The sequence below is a fragment of the Gambusia affinis genome, linkage group LG23 (assembly GCF_019740435.1).
Source record: "Gambusia affinis linkage group LG23, SWU_Gaff_1.0, whole genome shotgun sequence".
Classification (NCBI taxonomy): Eukaryota; Metazoa; Chordata; class Actinopteri; order Cyprinodontiformes; family Poeciliidae; genus Gambusia; species Gambusia affinis.
In genome coordinates, this window is record NC_057890.1 from 17871185 (window position 1) to 17898526 (window position 27342).

The following is a 27342-nucleotide window of genomic DNA, read 5'->3' on the forward strand; positions in this document are numbered from 1 at the left end:
AGACACGTTGAAGTGAAAAATGAGACGCAGAAACAAGAATCTGAATTTTAGATGATAAATATACTCAGAAGAAAAACATAAATTGTTGCAAAATGTAAGAAAATGAAAACAAACTTGACAAAAAGAGGAATAAAGAGTGAGTTTTGGTTTTTCTGCGTAAACATTGATCATGGAAACAGGAAGCGTCTGGTTTCCTCCTTCAGATCCACCATCTGAGGCTGCAGACTGAATCTGTTTCACCTCCAGACAAAACTATGCCAACAGGTTTTCTCTTGTTCAGTGGGATTCTGACAGAAACCCGAACTGAAGGTTTAATGTGGGTCGCAGTCGAGTCAGAGGTTTGTTTTCCGTTTTCTGTGGACGTTAACATTCAGATTCAGACAGGAAAAGGAGAAATATACTGCAGAGTTCAGCTTTATCTTTTTATTACTCTTCACCTCGTTGCTCCAACGCGACTCAGAGAATCTGAGCAGGTCGGCAGAAAGCTAAAAATTACTCCTGGTTTTCAAGTGTTTGTTTGAAAAATGCTTCTCACTGAAGGACTTTCACTGCTAAACAAACACAATCTTAGAAAATATTTTCACTCTGGTTTCCAGTACAAACGTCTGATTAGACGTGAAATAAAACAAAAATGGTTCATAAGTAACTTTTCAGCAAGAAATAAGATTTTAAATCAATATTTCTGGAAAAGTTCCAGTTTTTAACTTGTAACTATAATCCACCAGAGGAACTGGAACATTTTAATAAACCTTAAATCAAGCTCCTATATCTTGCTCAGAAGTTACTAGTAAGTTAAGGGTTTTTCTTATTTCCGGTGTCCTAAGATGTTTAAATACTCTGTAAGATTGAGTGTTTTTACAGTGTAAAACTCCATAATTTCCTCTGTTTGGTGTGAAAACAGAAAAACTCAGTTTAGACTCAAAACAACAAGAAAGAAATGAAATAATGTCAAATCAAAGTAAAGATCTACCCTGTTTGCTCCATGCTCTGGTTTTCCTACCACACTTTTTTACTTCCACTAAACTTTCCATTAATATTGTACAAAGCGCTCTGTTCTGCTTACACTCACATCATGTAATCTATTTCTTGAACTGCTGAGTTTTGGGTGTTCATAAAAGAAATATGAAAAGTTTCACTGTCTGTGCAAAAGGAGCAATAAGAGTAAAATCTAATCAGTAAAATCTGTTCATCGTTTTACTTTTAGTGTGGAGAAATTTAAAAACAAAAGTGAAGATTTAACCTCATAAAATAAAAAAATCAGTCTGTGACTTTTCATCAAGTTAAAAATCAGTTTCTGTGTAGAAAGGGACCCAAAAGGTTTCACTCTGTTAGAAATCTGCAATTTTTACTCATTATTCAACGTCTAAAACCAAATATTTATAACACTATTTACAAAAAATATAAGATGTTTTTATAATGCAGTTTGTTTAAATGTCACAGCAGGTAACTTACCTTTAAATGCTGAATGTTTAAGTAATAAATTATTTTAAACTAGTTATAGTGGAATGTATTTCAATCATTTATTGTATTTCTACACAATAAATGATTGAAAAGAGCAATAAATTAAAGTATAATTTAAATACCAGAGGACATGTGAAGGTTTTAAAAGATGAGAATTTGTTGAATTTTATCTGCATATGTTAAAATTTGTGGTTTGAAATTTCTAAAAGGTGTTTGAAATATTCCTATTAATTTTTTTATTAACAGTCAACAAACTGATTTAAAAACAAACTTTCAAACATTTAATTGGAGAAAACTTTGTTTGTGGTTTTATTAATCCAAAGTTTTAGCAACACAGTGTCAACAGAACTATCAAAATCCATTCGGTAGATTTTATGTAAATTGTTAAAGCTAGCTTAAATATTGACTAAGGTAATGTTAGCTTTAGCCATAATTAGCCTCTAATGTATGCTAATGTAACTTTTAGCTGGAGTTATGATAAAACTGCCCTCATCTTGATTGATATACCATGCTAACTTATGTTAGCATGCTAACATGCAATTGTTAGCTGAGTCTAGGTGTAGCATGCTAATTGTTTATTAGCTGTTTTTTAGTAAAGGCTAACATCTATCTAACACGTATATTGGTGTATTAACAGCAGTTTTAGTAGGTAGCATAGCCGTTAGCATTATGTCAGTGTTATTAGCTAGTAAACATGTTTACTGCTGCGCCAGATGAGATTTCAGTGTGTTGATAAAAGTTTAACTCCCTTCAGGAGTTCATGGAAAAGGAAATGATTGGAATCCGTCTCTTGTTTTGTTTCAGTGGTTTGGTGATCTGGTGACGCCGGTGTGGTGGGAGGACGTCTGGCTAAAGGAAGGCTTCGCGCATTTCTTCGAGTACGTCGGCACAGATTTCCTCTTCCCAAAGTGGAACATGGTGAGTGGAGTAAAACTCTCCAGTCTGGATCTTCACAGCTAGAATTTAACTTTCTGTAAAACTTAAACTACAATTTATCTTCTTTTCAATCAGTGAGCTACAGTTTAAATAAAAACTTAACTCTTTTTATGGAATAAAACATTTATTTATTTATTTGTCTAACTTAAAGATCATAAACTTCTGTTAAATCCTAGATTCAAATTTCCAAATGTAGCATTTAATTTTTTAGAAATGTTTGGAATATTTTTCTAATTTTTATTTGTTTTGTGAATTTTTAAACCTCGGCCAACCTTTAAAAAAAACTTTTTTATGAATTTTACATAAAACAAAATAATCAAAACCTCATGTCAACATTATGAAATTATAAAAGTTTGATCAGAAATATTTAAAACTGTTTTTACTTTGTGAAACTGAAAAAATATCTCAAATATTTAAAAAAAGTAAAAATGTTTTAATATTACATTTCTATCAATTTGATGTTCTTTATGTTTCTGAGAGTCGACAAAGACCAGAACAGTTTGATAGTTTCTGAAACTGAATATTTAAATAATATTTTAAAATATTTACATTTTTTACTTAAAAGTACATTTTACAACAAATTTTAAAAATCAAATTTGTTTAAAAGTTCAACAATTTTTAGTACAATTTTATAAATTTCACTCTGTATGTTTTTTTATTGCTACATATCAACTAAAAATAATTTAATAAACTAAGAGTTTCAGCTTAAATACTTACATTTATCCTCAAGTATCACAGTTTTTTATCATTTTTATAAAGTTAAAATATTAACAAATAATCAATAATGTTTTAACATTTCTAATTGGAGGAGTGAAACCAAACCGTCCAGCTTTTCTCTTTGAGGATGTCTGGATCCTCTGGGTGAATAAACATGATTCCTCCCCCTGCAGAGAAAACTCGGCCTCCTGCTGTTTCTTCTCGTCCTTTTCTGTGTAAAATGTGACATAATTTAAGGCTGAAGTTACAAGGTGAAGCTCTGTGGATCAATATCTGTTTCCTGCTGCTCAGCAGATAATATTCATCTGCAGCGGTTCTGCTCTGTTATTTCGCTCACGTTGCCAAACAAATATGCAGAGAATAATGGGATGAAATCCGGCTAAATTAGAATATAATTCCTCGTCAGATTTGCTCCAGATGAGGCGGATCTGGTTAGAAACGTCTTCAGCTCTGAGCTCTGCAGAACTTTAAGGTACAGCAAACGGACTCCTTTGTTTCTGCTGAAGTCTGGCGTTATTCACCTCCACTGCTGACTGGACTGAGGAGGTTCATCAGCTGCAGGCACACGGCCTGTTGCTGCAGCCGCTGCTGCTGCCGCCGCTGCTGCTGCTACCCTCCTCTGTATAAAACCAATATCAGTGATATTTATCAGTGATATTTATCAGTGATATTTACTGTATTACTTACCGCCAAGCTAGCAGAATTAGCTTAGCTCATGTAGCTTTTAAGTGCTAGCTTAGAGAGATGTAGCCTACCTGTTCATTACTGCATGGACTCACTCTGCCCGTCACCAGAACCTGGTTATTCACACGCAGAGTTTGTGTTTGTTTATTTATGTATTTATCAGGTTTATTTGATAGAAATTCATTAACAGACAAACTGTTTGTGTCACAAGTTCATTTATTTTTCCTACATGGTTTTTTTAAACAGTATATTTAAGAACTATCTAAGAAAATTAAACGATAATCATTTAAAATAATACAACAAGATGTTTACTACATAATGTATCTAAAACAATAAAATATAAAACATTAAGTTTAGATACATTTCTGTTTTTGACATCTTTTCTTGTCCTTTATGAATTTAAACATGTAGATTTCAGTGAAGCTCCTCCATGTTGCTCACTCTTCCTGTTCACTAAGTAGTGAATTATATCAGAGCAGCTTGTTCACATCATCATGCTAACAAGTCGATAGCAGCCATCTTGTCTTTCTGTCACATGTTGGTAAAGACTGTCCACATATTTCCTTGTTGTTGGTCTCAAAGCCACGACTCCACTCTGCATTCAGGTTCAGACTTGTGGGAATTTTGTTCTCAGTTTAATTCTAATAATTTCAGACGACTTTCTGCTCAGATTGATGGAATAAACTGGATTTCTTTGCGTCGTCAGAAACTGGAGATGATTTTCCTGGAAGTCCTCTTTTATAAATCTGTAGAGGAAGATTTGAGTTTAAGATTTGAGTTTACTGGGGATTGTTGCACCCGCTGGACGAAACCAGGGACGTGACAAACAGCAGCGTAAAATAGTTCATACACAGATACAATGAACAGGTTTCACCAAGAGGAAGTGAGAGTTCATTTAGCCATTTCAACAAAAGCTACAATAAAACTGGAGCAAGTCCAGAACCTCGTGGAAGTCCATAAACGATGGATGTTTAGGGTGTAACTTCATGAAGATTTTCCAAAGTGTCCTGAATTCAAGAGATTGAAAAGATGAGATTTTTCTCTGAACGTGTCAGATCGTCTGTGGAAAATGTCTGAACTGCTCCCCTGCTGGTGAAGCCACACCTCCAGCTCTGATAATTAAAGTGTTGCTGGGCGACCGGGGAGCGATCTGCTACCCTAACGAGTTTGATCGGCTCGGCGTTGGAGGAGGAGGAGAGGAGGAAGAGGAGGAGGAGGACAGGTGGAGAGGAGGAGTAAGAGGTGGAGGACAGGTGGAGAGGAGGAGTGACGCTCTGGAAGTGATGGAGGATCAGCAGACGGTTTAAAGTTCACCAGCTGCTCCTGAACGCAGCGCCGACCCGGTGTCTGTCGGTGCTCTGGCTCGGTTTGGGTCCATCTGGTCATTATGAAGCAGCTGAACTCCTGTTTTCTCCTCTCCAGGTGATATAAAGTCCCAGTTAATCAGAGCTGATGTCTCATTTGCTCTGTTCCTCCCAGTCGCTCCAGTTTCGTCCCAATGTGTAAATTAACTGATGAACTAATTGTGTGATTTGTGGTGGAAGCCGTCCAGTGTGTGTTTGTGCCGATGTTCATAACGGAGGCAATAATCAAATCCATCTCCTGTTTAAACATCTAGAAAATCCAGGAATTAGTCAGATCCGACTGTCCCTTTGGTCCTGAAAGGATTCATTGAAATTAATTTATCTCTCAGACAAACACAGTTGGTTTCTGCTCAAATCAAAGCTTCTGGAAAAACACAGGCTTTGATTCACAGAATAACCATGGCAACCGACTATTAGAGGGAAACATCAAATTTACTTTGTAGGAAAGTTTATAGAAACCCTGATTTAAAGAGCGATTTACCCAGAAATGGTAAAAGGACGAAGTGACTGAAGCCGGATGGTTTCAGGAAACGTTCAGCAGAGAAACAGTCGGATGATTTTATCAGGTTTGAGTCACAAAACAAAAAAATCTGCTGGAGTTTTTATTTTCCTGCTGCTTTGAAACTGAATTGTTGGTTCAGTGAAGTTTCTTTTGTTGCATCTAATAATCAAAATAGTCCAACATCAACATAAAAGGAATAGAAAGAAAGAAGGATATTCTTATTTAAATGTATTCTCTGTCCTTTTTCAGATTTTATTAGATGTATATTTTCAGTCAGGAGAAAATAAAAACGTAAATAAGTGAAGAAATGAAATGAGAACCTCTGGTTTGATTTAAACATGAGTTCAGATTAAAGTCACGTCGTTCAGGAATTACACAGATCCATCCTAAACCAGGAATTAGACTCATTCCTGTCGATGCTGCTGATCCTCTCTTCATCTTCATCTTCATCTTCCTCACGATCTAAAACTGCACGCATCAGCATTTCTTCACACAATATTAAACCTGAGTAAACACTGTAATCCATGCATTAGACAGAGCCGCCGCGGTTTAGCCTGATCCCAGGGGTAAAAAGCTGCACATGTTGGTGGAAATCAGTTCAAACATGAAGAAAGAAAATGAGAACTGGCAGAAAATAAAAGATTAAAATATCATTTAAACTTTGGGTGGAAACAGAAAATAAAAGATCAAATAAAACACTTTAAATTAAACGTATTAAACTTTAGAAGTCGCAACAAAACAAATGGATAATAAAAGATTAACTCCTAATCACCAAATTAAACTTTAATTTCCAGATAAATTGGTTACATGAATAAGAATTTATTGATTTCTGTTAATATAAAAATCAAAGAAAAGCTTCAAATCCAATTAAAGTTTTTCATTTAAAATCTGAACTTGTTACTTTAATTGAGCCACTCATCAGATTAGTCTCATCACTTTTCAATAAAATTAATTCAATAGAGGACGACCTCTGACCTCTGACCTCTGCCAGGAGCCAATGAGCAAAAGTGAATTAAAAATCAGCCAATGATGAAGAATTATTTCCTCCTAACGTTGAAAATTTACCCAAATTATCTCATATTTGTTCTAAGATGTTTTGGATGCTCCTGGGTTTACTTTGACTAGACCATTTCAAACTGAAGTGGGCAGGAGAGATTGAACAGATTAAACAGTGATAAATAAAAGTTACACAGCAAACTTTAAATAAGCTGTTAGTTTAGCTTTGGGTCAGTTTGGATGGTTCAATTCGGTTGATTGGTTTGGTTTGGTGGAGGACGACGGTCGGCGCCTCCGGCCGGTCCAGTCGGTCCAGTCGGTCGGCGCCTCCGGTCGGTCCAGTCGGTCCAGTCGGTCCTTCCCAGTAGAAACCTTCAAACGTCTGGACTGTTCGGTTCTCCGCTGTGTTCCCAGGAGAAGCAGCGGTTCCTGACTGACGTTCTCCACGAGGTGATGCTGCTGGACGGACTCGGCTCCTCCCATCCCATCTCTCAGGAAGTGGAGCAGGCGGCCGACATCGACCGCGTCTTCGACTGGATCGCCTACAAGAAGGTAGACGAGCCGTTCCAACCTTTCTGCAGAACTTTATCGTTTTTTCAAACCCAACATCAAAATGCATTAGCTTCTCATCAGATCAGTGAGTTTCCCTCAAAACCAAGAAGTTCTGGTTGAGTGGAACCGTTTGGGCCGAGAGTCAAACCAGCCGTTACATCTGGACGCTGGTTTGATTGGAACTGGCCTCAATAAAACCAGAAGCAGGTTTTTTATTTAGTTTAGATTCTGGACGTGTTGAATGTCAAACGTTAAAACCAAAACCAAATGAAGCAGAACTTGGTGTGAAGGTTTTCACACCAAACCCGTTTAATCCAACTCCAGTCCGCTTGTCTGGAAAGTTCAGTCCGGTTGGTGAGGTGTGAATGCTAAGCTAACTCTCGTCCTCTACATCCTTGATGATCTGATGAGTGAATGTTTCCTCTCCCTGCTGTTCCTGTGTTCTGTCTGCAGGGGGCGGCGCTGATCCGGATGCTGGCGAACGTGATGGGGCAGCCGCTGTTCCAGAAGGGACTCAATGTGAGTGCAGGTTTCTTTCTGGAGGCTTAACGTTTGAACCGACAGCCAGTTTGAAGAGATTTGTCACCGAGTGAAGCTGAAGGTTTCAGACAGTCGATCTGAGCAGGAAGCCATATTTTAGAAACTCTTATCGTTAAGAGCTTATGGTAATTGTAGGGTTCAGCTGCGGAGGCAGTTTGTCTCCGTGTGAAAAGCACTTTGGTTTGAGTTAAAGCACTTTTACGTGTTTCTCCTTTTTGAAAGCAGCTTAAGCCGATTGAAGGAGGACATGTTGTGTTTTAGTCTGTAAGTCGAAGCTTCACTGAGTTTGGTCCAAACTTTCCATCAGGTTTTCCTGTGTAAAATTATTTTCCTCTGCTTCCACTGATTCCCAGAAATCTGAGGAATGACCTTCTGAATTAAAATTCATATTTTTTATGACACATTACAGCCGGCTCTGGTCTGATACCTTGTGGTTAACTCATTTATTCAGACACAAATTAAAAATTAGTCAGGTAAAATAAACTGCAGACGTTTGGAGACAATCAGTTTGTTTCTGAATTAGTTTCACACAGAGGACCAAAGAAATGTCCTCAAGTCAGAGCAGCACGGCTCCACATGCTTCTGCTCAACTGAAGTAAAAAGTAGTTTGCTTGTTTGCTTCTTTAGCTGCTCCACTTTGAATCTGTCTGGTTGTTTGGTTGGAGATGCTGGAGTAGGGGATCACAATCATCACACATGGTTTGAACTTCCTGCTTCTCTCTCTGCATCCATGAAAACTCATTTCTTAAAGACCAAAGCAAAGACTCTGTATGCTTTGATTATTCGTATTTCCTCCCAAATAACACTGCAAACACTTCTTTCTTTGTTTTTGTCTTTCTGCATGAAAATAGAATAATTCAAATATCTTCAAAAAACATGAAAGGCTCTGAAAATAAGCTGCTGATTCTGCTGCAGTCACACATTAATAAGTAAATCCTCAGTAAAAGATCATATTCCTGGAATGATGTTTTTATTTTCTTTACCGAGTTCAAAGACAGAATCAGCCGCTGGCTGAAAAATGGATCAAAGATGAAGCTGGGAGGAGTTTAGTGACAGAAATAACTTTTAGAGAAGTTTGATTTTCCAACAGATAAATAACTAAAGGATGCTCAGCCATGATTGGAGACCCAGGAGTTTCATTTGTGCTTCAGTTCACTTCATTATGGACAAATGGAGGCCAGCCGGCACGTTTACTTTATACAGCCAGAAATCGTTTTTTTAATCCGTAAAACTGGATTCAGATCACAGAGAAGTTCAGTAAAATATTATTTAATGCACCCTGAAGACTGTTGCTTATTTTTATTTGCTCTAAATAAACAAGAAAATGCTTTGTTCATCTTCACACAGAATAAATGCTGCAGCAGAAATTTAGGTGACCCAGAACTTTCAGGAAAGCAGGTTAGATTTAAACGCTGCTGATTCCCAGACATGAAGCTTCTGCGTCTAGAAAAGGAGATGAAATTAAATAAAAACAATAAAAACAAACAACAGAGGCTGTTTACAGCGTGGCTTAGTTTGTGCCAGAGAACCAGAAAACAACCTTTAGATTCAGATCATTGAATGAATTAAAACCAGTTTATGGACTGAACAAAAATATTTTATAAATACTTCAGATTATCAAAACCAGGGTGAATAATAAATACAATTTACCAGAAGAAAAGATTTAAAAAGGTTTGATCCACTTTTTACTGAATTGTTTCACTGATGGTTGAAAAATGGAGGCTGGAAAAATAAGATCTTTACTTCACTGTGTTGCACCAACGTTTTATAGTAAAATGTGCTAAACAGTTAAATCTAATGCATTACCATTATAACCACTAGTGCTACAGCATTAGCACTGTTAGCATTAGCCTCTAGCAGACGCTACTGCTAAAATGCTAACTTCAATTCAGTCTTCATCTATCTGCCATTCAAAGACTACAACCTTAAAGCACCAATTTAATTTCCATACATTTTCTTTAACATCCTGAGATCTTTTCTACTGTTTGTGTTTTATTGTATTCTGTATGTTTCTCCTTTGAAATAAAGGATAAATAAAGGAGAAAAAAGAGACAGGAAATGAAGCTGCTGTCTTCAAAATAAGAGCATGAATGGAAACAGTCGACAACCAAAACTGATTCAACTGAAAGTTTCTAAAACAGCCGAGTAAATTAGATTGTTAGATTTCATTTTGGGTAATTGTTTTCAATGTTTTAAAACACTTTAGCTCTGCTTTTAGCGGAAGTGTGCAAATTAGCACATGGTGCAAAATGGTTGAGAAGATTTTTAAAAATCACCCAAAAAATATGCAAAACTTCATCAAATCTATTTAAAAGAAACAAAAATGGCCAAAAAACAGTAAATAAAATGTTACAAAGGAGGAAAACATGCAAACTTCTTCTATCCTGACATACATTCCTTTCTTCAATAATTTCCTAACCTTTACATATGATTTATGTTCAGAGCTTTAATTGGTAGCATCGATATTTCATCCTCTGTGAGCGCCATTGATCAGGTGATGTTGGGATGTGAGCGAATCAACCCGTCGATCCTCTGAGGAGACGGAGAAACATGAAGACGGGAGGAAAGTGGCAGCTGAAGTGTTTGCCGTGTTGACAGAGATCCTTGGAAAAGGAAAACAAGACCTCATTAACAGACTGTGAAGCTGCAACTGCTCCTCCATGAATCTGCCACCTTTATTCTCACATTCGCTGCAGACAGATTCTCCTAATGAGATTCCTGCAGCCCATATTTATCACCGGCTGCTTGTTTTCCTTTAAATCTGTTTGTGTTGGACCGCCGCTGCCTTCTCTACATCTGCTCCTGTCAGTGAAGGTGTCGGAGTCAAACACTCAGTCACCGCCTCATCCGGGTTCTGGTCCGCTTATCGAACCCCGAGCAGCTCAGAACCGGTCCCGGTCCCGGTTCTGCCGTATCTCCTGCCACTTCCTGCCTGTCTGTCTGTGGGATCATGGACTCATCCAAACCTCTCACTTCGCTAAGCTTTCACAATCCTCTGCCGTGAGAACGAGCGAGAAGCACAAACCTCCCGGCTGCGAGCCGCTTGTTCATCAGCCAGAAGCTCTTAAAACTCCTCGGCACCGCCAGGCGCCCAGTCACCCAGATTAAAAATTAAACTCTTCTGTTCTGACATGTTTTCTATCTAAAAGCTTTTCACTGTACGCCAGAAATATAGGAATCCACTCACAGATGCCTGTTACCATTTACACTTTCTTTCAAATAACACAACCGCAGGAGAGTTGTGTGTGTTTCCCATCCATTCATCGTCTTCTGACAACCGGAGATCGGGTAGCGAAGGTAACGGATCCATGCGATGATGAATAACAGTTTGTTAAAATCAAACCTTGTTGTCAGGATTCTGAGAAAGTTTTTCAAAAACTGTATTTGTGTTTGTGGGGCTGTACAGCGATACAGTTACCTAAAATATAATAAACTGTTTTTATTCTCACTTTTACTGTTATTGTAACAGTAACACAAAATATTGTGATAACAGTTTAAGTTCATATTGTCAGTATTTATTTTAATTAGCTAAAATTAGAGCTCTGTGATTTCACAGACGGCATAGAGGATTTTAGTAAACAAAATGTAATATTCCATAATGTGTCACAGTTTTGCCGTGTAGTTTTTTTTAATTTTTTTATTTTTATAGAAATTAAAGGAAAACGTTTCATTATTGGAACCCAGCTTTTATTTTACAGCTTTATTGAAGTTGTTTTTTTGACACCAATCAATAGTTTGTCCCACCAGTTTGTTGCTATTTGACTGAAAAGTCTTGAGGAGTCGTGCATCTTGCTCTTCTGAGGATCTTTGATGTGTCCAAATTCATGGACCGCTTCCTTCGAAGGCGGTTGTGTTGCTAGGCTAATGCTAATATTTTTACTAAAAATGATTAAATGAATGACAGAAAATAATCTGTGAGATTTTAAACTCCGTTATTGCTAGCTTGCTAGTAGCTTAGCGCTGTCGTGGTTGCTAGGCGACAACAACATTCACCAATGTAAAATTGGGAATAGACGCTCTGCTGCCCCCAACAGGACAGTTGTGGAAAAACCTGGCGCTTGGATTTACCCTAAGTTTACCTTCCTCTGGCCAGTAGAGGGTGCTGTAATCGCTGCATGTTCTGTTCAGCAGCTCATGATTGAAGAAGCAGGAGATTTCATTCACTAACTGCTTTGTTCACAGTTCATCTGGATGCGGCAGAAATGAGACGCTCCTTGTTTTGGTTGTGTTGTACAAATCCAAGCAGTGAGTGGGAGATTATTAAACCTGGCAGCTCTTTGTTTCTCTCTGCAGCTCATTGGAAGAGCCTGCAGACGGTGAACAAAGCAGATTTCCTCTAACAGTGAAGTCATAATAAATGAGCTCTGCTGCTTGTGACTTTAACTCGCTCACAGCTTCACAGCAGAGACGCGTTTGGGAGGCGTCAGCTGCATGAAGATGTCCTGGAATACAGCAGCAGCAGCAGCGACAGCCGAGGAAGAGCCAACTTTCATCATCTGGGGAAAAACACAGATGAGGAAGAAGTAAATTAGGAAGCTTCCTAATTTACTTCTTCTGCCTGGAATAAGAAAATTAATCTGCTTTAGTTCATAGGACTCATCAATTAAACTTAAAAGATCAGCTGTTTAATCTGGTTCAACTCTGTTGTGTTGAGGAACGTAAAATTTAACGTACATTTGCAGCTGCTACTGGTCTCTGCAGAACTGTTGGTTAAAATCTCTTGTTACCTTGAAAAGTGTTGATGTTTGAATCATCTGCAGCACTAATCAGATCTTTATTTAGATTTATTTATTTACAGGGTTTTGTGATGTAAACAACAAAAAATGAGAAAATTTAAACATGATTCCTGTGTGTTTTATCAGGATAGATATAAATAAAAATAATTAGTTGTAGTTTTAGTGTATTAAGGTGAAACAAATTTATTTAAAGGCTTAAATTAGCTCTTTTTCTAAATATTTCCTGTAAAATTTATAAATTAACTTTAAATATTAAATTTTCAGAGGTTGAAAATATCAAAGGTGTTGCCTGGTAGAACAGATTATTAAAAAATTCAAAACAAAAAAAGTTTTTCTAATGTGTAAATATGGTATTAGAATAAAGGACAATTGAAAAAATGGGATAAAATAAGAAATATGGTAATTTACATATAAAAGTTCTGGATATAAAAAATAAGGATAATTACTGCTAATGAATAAAAGATTAACAGTTAAATGTTAATTCCTTCAGGATTAAAGAATTGGCCCTGTGCAGAATCATCCTTTATCCATTTAGCGTCTCGATGTGAGAGGCTGAAGAGTCACTGAGTTGTGATGAAAACACAACTATTAATTCAGACTGAAATACAGCTGCTCCGTTTGTTAGTGTTGTCCTTATGGGCTAACAAAGCAAAACGGCATCAGTTTGTAATTCCCTCAGTGTGTTAGCCTCTGGCTAAGCTACATGTGATCGATGTGATCGATCTGATCGATGTGATCGACGTGATCGATCTGATCGATGTGATCGATGTGAAGGCATGTATGTGTGTATGAACATGCAAATAGCACAAGAAATAGAGGAAAACACTGAATTATTTATTCTCAATATCCTCCCAGACCTTAGACTTGTCTTGAACTTATGTAACAAAACCTTGATTGTTATCTTGGACTTGAAACTTGAATCTTGACCTCTAATCCCAAACTAGATTTGTCTTGAACTCTAGATTTTGTCGTATCCCTGAAAGTCTTGACTGGAGAATTATTTTTGACTTGGCCCTTATGTAATCGAGAGACTTGTGAGCATCTCTGAAACCTCTGAGTGGTTCTGGTCTCGGTGAGAGTCCAGTAAGTTCGTTGTAACAATAGTTAAATGTGTGAAACTTCACATTTAAAGTGGTCTGAGACTCTTGGAGAGCTTGTTGTCATTCGTCTCTCTGTCTTTCTTTCACTTTGTTTCAGGATTATCTCCTGAGTCACATGTACAGCAACGCAGCCAGAGACAACCTTTGGAGTAAACTAACTCAGGTACGTCTGTTAGTCTGGTTTTAAGCCGGCCATTTTTATTTTCTTTATTTGGACCTCAGGCTTTGGGCCACATTGGCCTCAGCAGGAATGGAGGGAAGGCCGACTCACTGAAGTTGGTAATTATTGAGTAATTCTAACGAAGGCCGGGGAGATGCTCACTGAGACTGACGTGATGAGATGGAGAAAGTTTGTTGCCTTGGTAACCAGAGTGAGTTGTTTTCTCAACAAGGAGTTTTTAATATGATCTCCATCGATTTGTTTTTTTATATACTGGAAATCTTTGCTGAACAGGCAGCCAGTTAGACGTTAATTTACCTGAAGGTCACTCGTCTTCCTCCAGTCAGACCTCTTCACCAGCTTGCTGCGTTTGTTTCTGTCTGAAGGCCATGCGCTCAGAGGGGCGGGACATCGACATCGGAGAGATGATGGACAGATGGACTCTACAAATGGGATACCCTGTCGTCACCATCAGCAAGAACCAATCAGAGCAGCTCCGAACCCATTACATCACTGTTACCCAGGAGCACTTCCTGTACGGAGAGGAAGTCAGAAACAACCTCAGGTAGCAACAAAGTCCAAGACAAATGGATTAGTAGATGTTTTAATCATAAGATGGTGAGTTTTGTACATTGAAATGTATTTTTTTGAAACAAAATGTAAAACGGGGCTTTGCTCCACCAGGTCACAGTGATTTCAAGGTTTCTACAATTTTTTAAACATGAAACATTAACAAATAATTATCAAATCTTCCTGCGATAATTTGTTCTAAAAACAGTTAAAGCTTCATTTTTCCGAGTGGAACATGCAGGAAAGTGTCAGTGACGTAAATTCATGACTCATCTGCTCTGTTTTAGGATGATCTTAAAATTGTGTGACGCATTCAGCACTAAATTTGTTAATTTGTAATCATGCAGCATTTCCCCTTTTGCCCACTTTTCCTCACGTCCTTTACTACGTTTCCATCATTTATGCATCATTCATATTTTATTCCCATGATGTTTTATTCACATCCTTGACAATCTTTGGAGTTTATTCTCTTCTGCATTTTATCGACCCACTTTCTCCTCCATTAATACTTCAGCAGTCCTCCTTACCTGTTGTTCACTCCTCCTCCTTCTTCTTTCCTTTTTTCTTCCCGTAAGGCAGTTTGCAGTCGCTCCGTCCCACTCGGCTTCTCGCTGGAAGTTTCCTTTTCCTCTGTCGTCTTTTCATCTGAGCCCTTTGTGTCTCGGTTGGCTGTTGAATTGAAGCCGTCTGTTTTAGGTTTTGCTGATTTTTCTCTCTTTGAGTCTCTGAAACTCGCTTGGTGATCCCAGAGTGTTCACCTGCCCTTTGGTAAACAAACAGCAACATTTTGAGCTGCGTTCAGAAACGTTTATTAAACCTCTTAAGGATGAGTGACGCCTGTTGGGTTGTGAATACAGCCAAGGTGGTGAATGAATCTCACAAACGCTGGTTGATGCCAATTCTTCTTATTCTAAGGATGCTATTAGAGGGGTTTTGATACCATCTAGTGGTCAGAGTGTGAACTACACCTAGTTTATGGAAGCACAATTGACCAGAGGACCAGTTTGGCTAATAAACCCAGTAAATAATCTTAACCCTGCTGTAGTTTGTGCAATAAATATATACATATATATACTCAATCTTAAGTTTAATTTTGAGTTTGATGCTTTTTAGTGACTCTAGGCAACTGAGGAATGGAAATGAATAATGCTAGTATTAGTGTTATAGTGGATCCCTGCCTATTTGCAGATTTTTCTTCAAATTAGTTGGAGAATTATTTCAAATATTTAAAAGAAAGTACCATTTCAGAAGCTGAAATACCTTGGGGCAGCCCTACTTGACATGCTATTGGCTGGTGTTTGCAAAGCAGCCAATCCAGAAGTGGCTTTTATTTTCCTTGCTCCTGATTGGCTGTAGTCTGAGAATGGAAATGACGAATAGAGTGGATGTTTTCTTCAATAGTAGTGCCACGACTACTTCGACTGTCATGGCAAATAATTAGACAGTTATACTATATGTATAATTTAGATACAGTTGTAGAAATAATTGTAGAAATTAAAAATTTTGATTTTTGTTATGGTGAAATGACAAAAGCTGCATCTGAAACAATGTGGTGATGAAAATGGCAATTATTGTTGAATAAAATATTCTAGTTTTATAAATATAACTAAGTGCCTATTGGTGCTAATTAGCATCGTACCTACATTAATTCAATGTTTCCCTCTTTTTCTGCGTTCTGCTAAATCCAGGCTGATATCAGATTCAACTGTTGATGTTTTGTTGCGTCTCTTTTATTTTGGAGGTTAAATGAAGCCTTTATTTGCAGCTCTCAGGTTTATAGTCCAATAAATACTGAAACTGTTTCTGCTAAGAACATTATGGCTGCAGAGGAAGAGGGAGAGCAGCTTTCTGTGTTTTGTTGGATGTGTCCAAGGCTTTAGAAACTGTTAAACAGGCTGTTATCTGTGGAGTTTAATGAGCTTCTCCTTCTTCTCCTGGCTTTAAATCACACAAGGCTTTATTCTTTGGACGTTTGTTGGCGATGATTATAGTCCCAGTCAAAGTCCCATCTCTGCGTAAAGAATCAGGCCATATGCTGTTTATTTGCTGTGTGTATTTTTCATGAAGTTCATTCATCAAAGCAGCTTTGAAAGTTGCTGCAGAAGAAAGACGGCTGGAAACATGAAGCAAAGTGGAAATTTAGTTCAAATAATTCTAGGAAAGTTCATCCAGTTCCAACAGTGAAAGGGGAAAATGATCAACTAGCATTGTTGCTAAAGGTTTCACATCTGCAGTCTCATGCTACAGGAGATGTGAATTTTCTTACATTTCATCAGTTACTAAACATGAGATGGCTAAATATGTTTTCACTTTCACTCATATCTTTCTGCTTCCTAAAGGAACTGGATGTAAAAACTGAGACTGGTTTTGGTTTAAAACACAGAAAACTCCTGAAGATCCAAGATCAAAATATTTTTACATTGAGAGAGGGGATGGCGGACATTCAAAAGCTTTCTGATGTTTTTCTTTTTTTACAAAGGATACAACATCATCAGATCTTTAATCTAGTCAACGACTTATAACCTAACATCAGTATTTTAAAGTGTATTGTCTGATTGATTTTTTAGGCAGACCTGTGAAAACGCTGTAGCAGTAATCAGTGTGACTAAAGATAAACATGGATGAGTTTCTCTAGATTTTGCTGGAACATTAATCCTGAAAAAGTTCTTCAGGTGATAAAAGGCTGATTTTGTGAACGTCTTTATGTGATTACTTAGGTGAAATCCTGAAGGAAAACCTCTGACCATCAGTTCATGACTTTTAGCTGAAACACACTTTGGTGACCCAGCAGGACAATGACTCAAATAAAGGTCTAGTCAAAGTAGGGACATAAATCAAACTAAAAGTCTTTGCCTCATGCATCACGGTGGCTAAATTAAACTTGTTCAGTAAAGAGAAACGTCTTTGTCAGTGACGTTAAAGGCATGTTGACGTTGGTCTGTGCCGGTGGACGGACACCCGGTTACCGGCTTTAGGGGTCACTTACTTTTGCACATGGAGTCGAGTTGTTTTGGACTTTATCTCAAAAATTAAATCGTGTGAAAACTGCAACCAGGTTATTTTTGTTTGTTAAAAAAAAATTACCTTCTGAATAAATCTGTAGCTGAGAAATTAGTTTTTCACAGCAGCGTATCTGTAGGTGTAAACTCTGCCACAGCCGGTACCAACACAGCCGGTACCAACACAGCCGGTACCAACACAGCCGGTACCAACACAGCCGGTACCAACACGCCCTGTCGCCGTCCGCTTCCGCTCACCTTGGCTGTTAAAAAAAAAGATTCACAAACAGTTAAAAGACTTCCAGCCTGTTTACATTTCATTCAGCATTTCCATTTTTGCTCCTGTTTCCCTCTGGGACGTTTCCATAGAGACACCTTTCAGTTTAAAACGGCTCAGCTGTTCATAAATACACATTATAAACATAAATTGAGTGGGGAGTTATTCATAACTGTCCTGTTTAGCATTAAAACTCCTAAAATCAACACAGACACTCATTCTGTTACCTGTCAGCTGATGTGTCTGCAGTCTGAGACGAGTTTAAAGAGGCGCCATTATGAGTTTTATAACACAAACTAGTAGATATATATATATATAAAAATAACATATAACTTTGTAATCTATGCCTTGAAATTGGGTCTCTATCTCTTTAAAAATTCCCGCTCTGTCTGAAGCTCCGCCTTCAGGAAGTCATCCCAACATGGCTGCTCTATTAACCCTTTAAAAACGTTTTAACCAGCGTTCCTCTGAGCAGCAGCTCCTGTAACGAGCTCAGCAGTTCCATCAGATGTTTGCTAATTGCTGCTGGCTAGTCTGGAGGAGCTGAAAGGGGGAGGAGCTGTGCCTCAAAGGCGGAGCTAAATGGTTGCCGTTCTCATGGAACTTGTCATGAGAACAGTCAAAGTTTCTCTGTAAAGCTCCTCCCTCACATTAAACTCCCAAACACTGGAAAAAAATCAACTTTTTTGCTGAAGTTTATCTTTTAATCTTTGATTTTAGTTTTCTAACATATAACTGAGGTCGATGTGTGTTTTAGCAGAGGATGAGGAGCAACAGGGGTTTCTGCCATCTGAAGAGTTTTGACTGTAAAAATATGCATTGATGGTTTCCTGCTGCTTTTCTTCTTATACATCCAGTTGGTTTCTGGCTTTGATGAATAAACTATATACTCTAAGGATGAATGCGCGCATCAATATTAATAAGCACATTCTGCTGTCCGTGCTGCTGACTGCGTGTGATTGAGTCCTCTTCTTGTCAGTCGCTCTGATTTAAATCTAGGATTAAATATTTGGTTGCTTGGCCCTCGGATCGATCCTCTGCTGCCTGCAGCGACAAGCGGCTGTTATAGAAACGTTTTTTGGTACAATAACGCTCACAGTGAACTCACTCTGGACCATAAACACACATCTGTGTTTCACTGATGTGAGCGAGTCAAGCTGATTGTATTCAACCTCTAATTAACATCCAGTCTAATTAAAATCTAAATGAGTTTGATCAAAATGAGTTTAATTAAAATCTGGGTTTTAGTGGAACTAAGAAGAATCTACTGTTAAGCGCTTTTCTATTGGTTCCATTATGACTCACATACAGTCACTGCTCAGAGTGAAAGACAGAGAAACGACAGTTTGATGACTTTTCTCACACATCTGGTCTGCAGATGCACAACAAACCCCACAAACACCAAAATGTCACTGAACGTAAAAGGATGAAAACAATTCATGTTGTGAAGATGAAGTATTAGTGGAGCAGAACTCCAAATACTTCATCAGTTTAATTTTGGTAAACAATGCAGCTTGGGAAGCTAAAATATCTGCAACACAGCCAATCCAGAAGCAGCATTTATGTTCCTTGCTGCTGATTGGCTGGACACACAGCAGCAGAAATAATGGACGATGTGAACGTTAGCTTCTGCCTATTGAAACATAAAGCTGTATTTAGTGTTTTAAATTCACTATTAGTAGCATCATGCTCATCAGATGTTGAGGCTAATTCCTTAGCTGAACCTCCAGAATTAAAAGTTTTATAACGAAAACCTGTGTGAGGTTTTAGTTCATCAAACTAAAGAAACATGATTTGAGGACAAAATACTGCAGTACAAATCTACAAATTCAGTAGCAGAATTAGGTGAACTAATGGTTAAAATAATTCAAAACTAACTCAAACTTGTCACAGATTAATTAATTAGGTGAAACTGTTTAGCTAGCTGCTGGCATAAAATAAATAAAAGCTAAAGTTAGCTTGGGAGGCTAATTGTTATGTTGTTAAGCTAAGTTCAGTAACAGTTTTAGATTTAAAAAAACAAACAAGAAAATTAAGAAACGTATTGATTTAGAGCTCGATGTTTTAGTGAAAAAATTAACCACTAAAATCACATTTTCAACCATTTAGAAACTAAAATTTTTCTTTAAGTTTTTCACTGACAAATTCAGCAGCTAGTTCTTCTGCACTAAAGCTAGCTCTGCTAACTGACAGTGACAACCTGATTCTATTCTTAATTTAAAAAGTTTCTGTTTTTAAAACAAAACAAATCCATCATAAAACTCATTCAAGCTCCAACTCACGTCTGTAACTCTTTCAAGAAACAAAACATTCAGCGTCTCCTATTTTCATAAACAGCCTTCAGTATAATGGCCACCGCACCGTGTGAGAGGCATTGAGGCAAAAATCCTCATAATGTTCCTTTGTTTTCATCTCTCTGGATCCAACATTAGATAAAAGATTATTTTCTTCACGTTCCAGCAGTCTAATTCACCTCCACAAAACACTTAGCATGAGTGAATCTGTTCAGTTTGTGCTTTTTAACAACACAAAATGTTTTCATATTTTGTAGCGCTGCGACTTCACTAGATTCATGCTTTTTCCAATGAACAAAAATAAATCAGTGTGTGATTGTAATATGAAATAAAGAAAATGCATTATTTTTTATTTTTAAAACACTTTTTACTTTAATTAAATAAAAACAATGTACCAGTTTTTCATCTGATTAACCTAATAATGTAATTATTAGTCATTCCGGTCCAGAAGTCTTTATGGAGGAATGTTAAGAAGACTCAGATTAACTCAGATTCTTCAGCGTTATCGTTGATGGGGATGACTGTTGGCAGATTTCCTGTAGCAGTCTGTGTTACTGCAAATCTGAAGAAGCCTCTGACTGAAGAATCTCTATGTGCTGTACAATGGCTGCTGGAAAAGACAAGTGTTTTGTTGCTGACTTACCATCCAGTAACCTCTTCCTGCTTTTTCATTGGTTGTGCAGAAGGCTCCACTTCTGCTTTTCAAAGATGCACGGTTGTATAATTGCACATCATTTTGCAGCTATTTTCATGCGTGAGTGTAAACAAAATGATTTTGAGTATAAAATGTGATGAACATGTTTTGTATCACCATTGCATCTACCCTAACCTGCTCAGAGACGTATAATGGATCACCTTAAAATTTATTTAACTTCCTAAAGGTGTGAAAATGGAAAGCTAGCTTTTCCCTGACAGAGACGCCGGCCTCCAGTCGGTTTCTCCTGACTGATATCTGCTGCCTCCGCTCCGCCGCTGTGGCTGTCGCTCGCCTCATTTCCAGCTGACCGATGACCCTCTCTCTCTTAACAGGGGCAATAAAACCAGATCCAATCCCGCTGACCGTCGCTAACATCCTTCTCCCCCTCTGCAGTTTACAGTGGCAGGTCCCATTGACCGTCGCCGTGGGAAACGCGTCCTCTGTCTGCCTGGAGAGCCTCATCTGGATCAACAACAGGACAGGTACGGCGCCGCCGGAGACGCCGCTGAACGTCTCTGAAACTTTATTTCCACCTGTTGTTGCCGGGAGATAATGAGCTGTTTCCTTGGGAGGATCTGTTAGCGGATCAAACCGGCTCTGCTTCTCAAATTAATTATCTGCTCAGCTCTGTACGTGTGAGCTGCCTCCGCCGGGGCTTTAAAGGTTCGCAGGTGCAGCGAGTTGCACTGTTCTCAGGTTTGTAGGCGGAGGGAATAAACATCGTTAAGGTTCCTGTGATTTGGTATCTGTTTTTATTCAAAAAAGAAAAATCCTGATTGCTTTTTATCCTTTCATGTTTTTAAAACGGCGCTGCTTCTGCTGTTCTTTTGAAAGGATTACTCTTTTGTTAACAGGTCAGCTTTCTGACTCAGAGATTTGATCAATCGTTTGTTCGCTCGGATTAATCTCCGTCGTAGGTCCCCTCTTTGCTTTGACAAACAAAAAGCTTTGAGAATAAACCCCATTTTGTGATTTTGTTTTTCTCTTTCATAATTGTTTCTGCAGAACAAAACCCTCCGGGGGTTCTGTTTTAGTGAATAAAGCTCATTTTATTCCGGTTTTTGAACAGAATAATGTTTTGAGAATTGATCCTGAACTGCTTGGTGTTGGATTTCGGCGCCTGCTGGCTCCGTTCCCCACTAATAAAACACTTGTTTTACTTTGTGAACGAGAAGCTCGTGCCGGTGGTGTTATTAAAGCCTGACGAGGTTAATCTCCACGTCGCCACTCTGGCACGAATCTGATGCAAGGAGAGCGAGGAGTTGGTTTAAATCCAAGAAGAAGAAGTGGGCCAACAGCTGCGTTCTGTTTTTATCACCTGGCTGTTTCTCAAAGAGGGAAACGTCCTACAAGCTGCTTTACTGAAGCTTCAAACCTCATTTCAGCAGGATGTGCTGGTTTCCTCCTGTGGTCCCGTGATGCTGCTGATCCACAAACCTACAAAATGTAACCGCTTCATCTGCTGGGCTCAGACTAGTTCCTGGAGAGGTTGGATGAAGATTAAGCTAAAGTAGAAAACCTCTAAGTGCATAAACTAAACCATTATCCATTTTACCATCTTTATTAAAACCATTTTTCAGGCTAAAACATTCCAAGGCAGGAAAACATCAGCGATGTTGACTTAAAACAAGCCGAAGAGTTAATTCTAAGTTTGTTTTGTCTTATTTCAGGTTTAACAAAATGTTGGCACCAAAATACTTGGTAGAATTTTATGTTTTTACAGTGCAAACCCTGACAAAGTATCTGAAGATTACTCACAACTGGAAGACAAAACATCCGCCAATCAACGTTCCTGCAAGTTCAGCCCAGAGAATTTACCAAAAACACAAGAGTTCAGGATTTAGTTAGCAGGTCAGAGGTGAAAGTTCATCAAAGGACCGTTGGGAAATGACTGCATGTTTGAAAAGGTTGAAGGAGACGCTGATAATCATCTAAAATGTACATCAAGATGTCATCAGCATACTGCCTGATAATCCCTCTAACGCTTTAGTTTACAGATCTGATTTCATTTTGTTGTTTAACTCAGAAAGCCACAGGATTGGTCAGATGGATGACAGCACCTGGCTGCTGGGAAACATCAACCAGACCGGCTACTTCCGCGTGAACTATGACCTCCAGAACTGGAAACTGCTCATTCAGCAACTTCACAACAATCCTCAGGTAAACCTTCTCTGTTTGTCTGCATTGATTTTTCTGAATGATTTCCAGCTCTGATCACCAAATCAACTCAATTCCTGCTGCTGTTTCTCCTTTCCAGATCATTTCTGTTGGAAACAGAGCGGGTCTCATCGACGACGCCTTCAACCTGGCCAGGTGAGTCACGTGACCTCAACCAGTATTTCACAGTCTTGAGAAGTTTTATCGACCTATCTTGTAGCTGAAAGACTTTTTGTAGTTTTATCTCACCTTTGAACTAAACTTTTCAAGTTTTACAAAGAGATCTACACTTTTATTTGGTAGCGTCGTTTATCTATCTGACCCCCTCCTGCCTGGTTTTTCTTGGTTCTTGAGTCTCGGCCGACTACTTCTTGATTTTGTTGTTGCCAATTACAACCGTTGGTTTTGGACGGATGTTTCCGCTCATTTGTCAAGTTTTTGTGCTGCTGGGATTTCTGATTTCTGATCTTGTTTTGTTAAAATGACACCAATAGGAAGCAACCAAACATTTGCAGATGACACCATTTTTAGATTTTTATACTCCAGACAAAAAACAAAGAGTGGCTGATGAGAAACTGTAAGAAAATAAAACTGTTCACTGGTTACAGATTTAAAAACACGATTTAATATCAGTGGGACTCAACGAAATGAATCACTTTTATTTGAAAACAATATATCCACAAAATAAACAACACTTGAAGTTAAAAAACTATTTTTGCTGTTAAATTATTTTATAAAGAGACATATGAGCTTAAAAACAAAGATATTTATTGTTTTTAATCTGTAATTTCAATTATTCGACCTTCAGATTGGTTCAGTGTTTCAGGAAACCCTGATCCTTCATGGAACTTTGTTAGAAATGTAGAAGCTAACATTAGCATTAGCAACATGTTTAGCATTGATGCTATTTTAGCGTTGAAAGGCTAACCCCTTTTAGCACAACTTGATCACAACAATAGCCTTTTCCAGCGTCCAATCAGATCGTTTAAAAGCAGAAACCAGAGAATCAGCTTTGTGTTGTTGTGGATGTTGGTTGTGCGTCAGATTTATAGACGTACCAGAAACAAATTCAAAGGTTCCATCTTTAGACTTATGAATGTTTAAAAAAGAAAAAAAATTAATTGTGTTAACATTTTTACACATTAAAAACAATGTAAATAATTCATCAAAATAAAAATGTTAAAGTCCTCGTCCAATAATATTTACATAATAATAATAGTTTATTTCTCATAAGTACAACAGGATTGTAGCTCCTTAGACGTAGCAACGTGGGAACTGCCAGTTTCTTCAGCAGTGACTTTATGCTGGGCAACTATCAAGTCAACAGGCTTTTCAGTGACTTTATAAACATGGAAACGTAACATTTCTCTATTAAAATCCAGTTTTATTGGTGTGGACTAACCCAGTTTTCTGACTCATTGGGTTCTCCTGAGCTGTAAACTATAATCATCGTTTCTCAGCAAATCACTGCTTGAAAAACATCAGGATGTGTAATGAAACTGAACAAGTGAATCTGACATCTTGGATTGGGTTACTGAAATATAGAAACTTTTCACTGAGTTACCTAACAGATACAGAACTTCAGCCAAAGCAGCAGATCAGTTAGAAATTAGTGAAATGCAGTAGAGCTGAAACGATTAATTGGATTTATCGATTGTTAAAAATAATTGCCAATTAATTTCATAATCGATTAATCGTTAACTTGAGTATTCAAACTCTAAAAAGAAAGACAAGACAGTCAGCAGAAATTAAGCTAAAACATATAAACATTTTGAATTTAAGGTGAAACTCCAAAAGGAAATTGTTTATCTGACTGTTTATCTGACAAGGCTATGCTAGCTAGCCTTAGCATTCACAACAAGATCTGCTGTCAGGAAGAAGTTTTAGTGTAGCAGAGAGAAAGGACAGGGTGTGAACAGCGTGTATACTAGCTTGATTAACAGCGCTAAGCCCCTCCTCCTGGCTCTGATTGGCTGTTTTCTGACTGAATGCTGCATTTCTGCAACTTTTACCAATAAAAGCAATAAAACAGCTTTTCTCAGATTAATCTGGATGATGAAGACGGTGAGTTGCTGCAGTGCAGCAGCAGTTTGGAGGGGAAACTGGATCTGCTCTGCATTCAGAGCCGACCCGGTCAGCGTGAGCAGAAAGAGAGCAGCCTGCTGAAGATGCAGCCGGTTAATCTCCTGCAGCCGTCCCGCCTCACCGCGGCGCGTTCGGCCCGCGGCGCCGTGACGCCATAAGAGAGATCCGGGGTGACACCGGCTCTGTAACTCAATCCACCGCTGTCTCTGTTTCCACCCCCTCACTCCGCCATCTGCGCTCTGTCATGTTGAATGAGCAGCAGCTCCAGATCCTCTGAGGAGCCGCGCGCTGACGACTTTCCATCTGCACAGAAAAAGGAGCTACATATCCATTAATATTCACCCTGACAGCTGAAGCAGCTTCCTCAGCCTGAATCTGTCACGACGGGAAGCGATCAGCCGCCGCTGCTCCGCAATAACCTCCGTCAACTTTTCATCATTTATTTGTCTTAATGTGTTTTTAAAACGTGAGAAACCTTTGACAGTTTTGGTCACCATGCATAAAACTCACATTTTCGATTCTGTGAAATTACTGCTGCATTAAAGCTGCATTGGATCCGTCAGACACCAGCTGCTGCTGCCCCAAAATAAAAAACGGCCTTCAGCTTTCATCAGGGTTCGTGTGTAATAATGGTTCAGTTTATGGACCTTCAAAAACTCTGATTTTAATATAAACGTTTTGACTTTAATCTGATCATTCTGACTTTAATCTCATGAATTCTACCTCTGATTTTAATCTGAAAATTCTAATTCTGTTCCAACTTTAATCCCAGAATTTTACTTAGTTTGACTTTATTGGACATACCGTAATAAAACAATTTTAAAAAGTTATGTGCCGAGCAAAATACATTTAAAGCAAAAACAATAGTAAAATATATTTACATGTTAACAGAGTTGCTAGAATCAGAAAAAAATCTAATTTCTCACTCCAATCTCAGAATAAACATTTTTCCCACAAAATTCAGATTTTTGCTCAGAATTGAAACTTTTCTGAAAATCAGAAGTTTTTAAAATCGTTTCAACATCAGAAAATTCTGGTTTTAAAACTCAAATCTCCCAAACAAAAGGATTTCCATTCAACATTATGATGTCATTTCCTCACCAGGGATGTTTCTGTCGCCCCCTAAAGGCCTGGTGGAGGTACTGCATCATTTCACATCACAAAGTTAAACGTTGCCAGCATTGTTTAGATTTAAAAACATTTTTTGTTAATTCTTCATAAATAGAATAACTTGTGGCTAGTGTTGTTTTTCCAACCCATTTAAAATGTAGGAACAAAATTTTCTCTGAGGAAGTTAAAATACTGATACAGCATCAGTCGTTTCTCTGCCCTCCATGTTTTCCTCCTGGATATTTTATTTTTTTAATCAGAAGTTTTCCTTGTAGTTCACATCTGAGCTGAAGTTTGGAAGCTGAATTAGTGTTTATTGTATTTATTGATCCCAGAGAATTATTTTCACCCTTTAATAGATCATTTGCTGAATTTAAACCTCTGATAAAGTGGATTAATAAAACTCCTGCCAGCCGGTGATGAATTTCAGCTGAAACGGATGAGAGACGGAGATCCACTCCATCCTTGTTAGGACCGCCTGCTTAGCCCATTTAAGCCGCAAAAATACTTCTTGTTTACAAAGATGTTATTTCAGCATTTCTGCTCAGTGAATTGATTACGCCTGGAAGGACATTTAATCTCAGGATTAATTTCAGTCACGCTGATTCTCCTCCCGCTCACACTTCGATTGACTGAGAACAGGAGCAATAAATGCCAATTGGTGGCAGTGTGTGTGTGTTAGCATGCTGGTGTGTGTGAAGCTGGTCCTGCAGTAATAAATGACTGTGTCTGTTTGACTCTGTGCTTAAACAGTGATGGATGTCGCCTCCCTTTGTGTGTGTGTGTGTGTGTGTGTGTGTGTGTGTGTGTGTGTGTGTGTGTGTGTGTGTGTCCGTGTGTGTGTGTGTGTGTGTGCGATCACAGCCGTCCCTTGTTGGCTCTCCACTGAGCCTTGCTAATAGCTAATGGACAAACAATTAACTGGCCCTTAACGATGTTAAAGAGTTAATGAGCTCATTAAGACGACGACACTGGGAGAGAGACCCAAATGGAGACAACAACTGGGAGGGAAAATTAAAAATCTACCTGCTAATCTCCTCTGCTTTCTCCATTTCTCAGCGGATCCAAAGAGCTCTGCTCCGCTGTGGAGGTGAAACTGTTCTTTAAAAGCAAAATGGTTTAAGAAATGCATTTCTGATTTCCTCTCAGACATTTAACCTTGTAGCTTCTCACCAGATATTTGATGCCTCTGACGTCTATAGAGGCAAAACAGATATAAAAACGCTGCAGAGAAAAACATTTCTGCTGCAAATGTGACTCCCTAATCCACACACTAATGAAAACTGTTAGAAATTTATCTAAGTACACAAATGAGTCCCTGAAAGGAAACTGTGAGCTAATTAAACAACTTTCAGACTTTCTGATGCAACAAGTATTATGTATGTTCTTGAAAATGTCAGAAAAT

At 38.2% G+C, this 27342-nt stretch overlaps 1 protein-coding gene across 18 annotated transcripts in view; it reads left to right on the forward strand.

Annotated features, from left to right (window-relative positions):
* The window catches only part of LOC122826410 (thyrotropin-releasing hormone-degrading ectoenzyme-like), a 185169-nt gene that overhangs the window by 93900 nt on the left and 63927 nt on the right, over window positions 1–27342 (forward strand). For all 18 annotated transcript variants that reach the window (XR_006369785.1, XR_006369786.1, XR_006369784.1 and 15 more), the window contains exons 6-13: window positions 2266–2379; window positions 7075–7212; window positions 7666–7731; window positions 13686–13751; window positions 14135–14313; window positions 20979–21067; window positions 22612–22745; window positions 22843–22898. Coding sequence is in view for 13 of the 18 variants with exons in the window: in XM_044108221.1 (XP_043964156.1) it covers window positions 2266–2379; window positions 7075–7212; window positions 7666–7731; window positions 13686–13751; window positions 14135–14313; window positions 20979–21067; window positions 22612–22745; window positions 22843–22898 (842 nt within the window). In the remaining 5 variants the exon portion in view is untranslated. The remainder of the gene's footprint in view (window positions 1–2265; window positions 2380–7074; window positions 7213–7665; window positions 7732–13685; window positions 13752–14134; window positions 14314–20978; window positions 21068–22611; window positions 22746–22842; window positions 22899–27342) is intronic.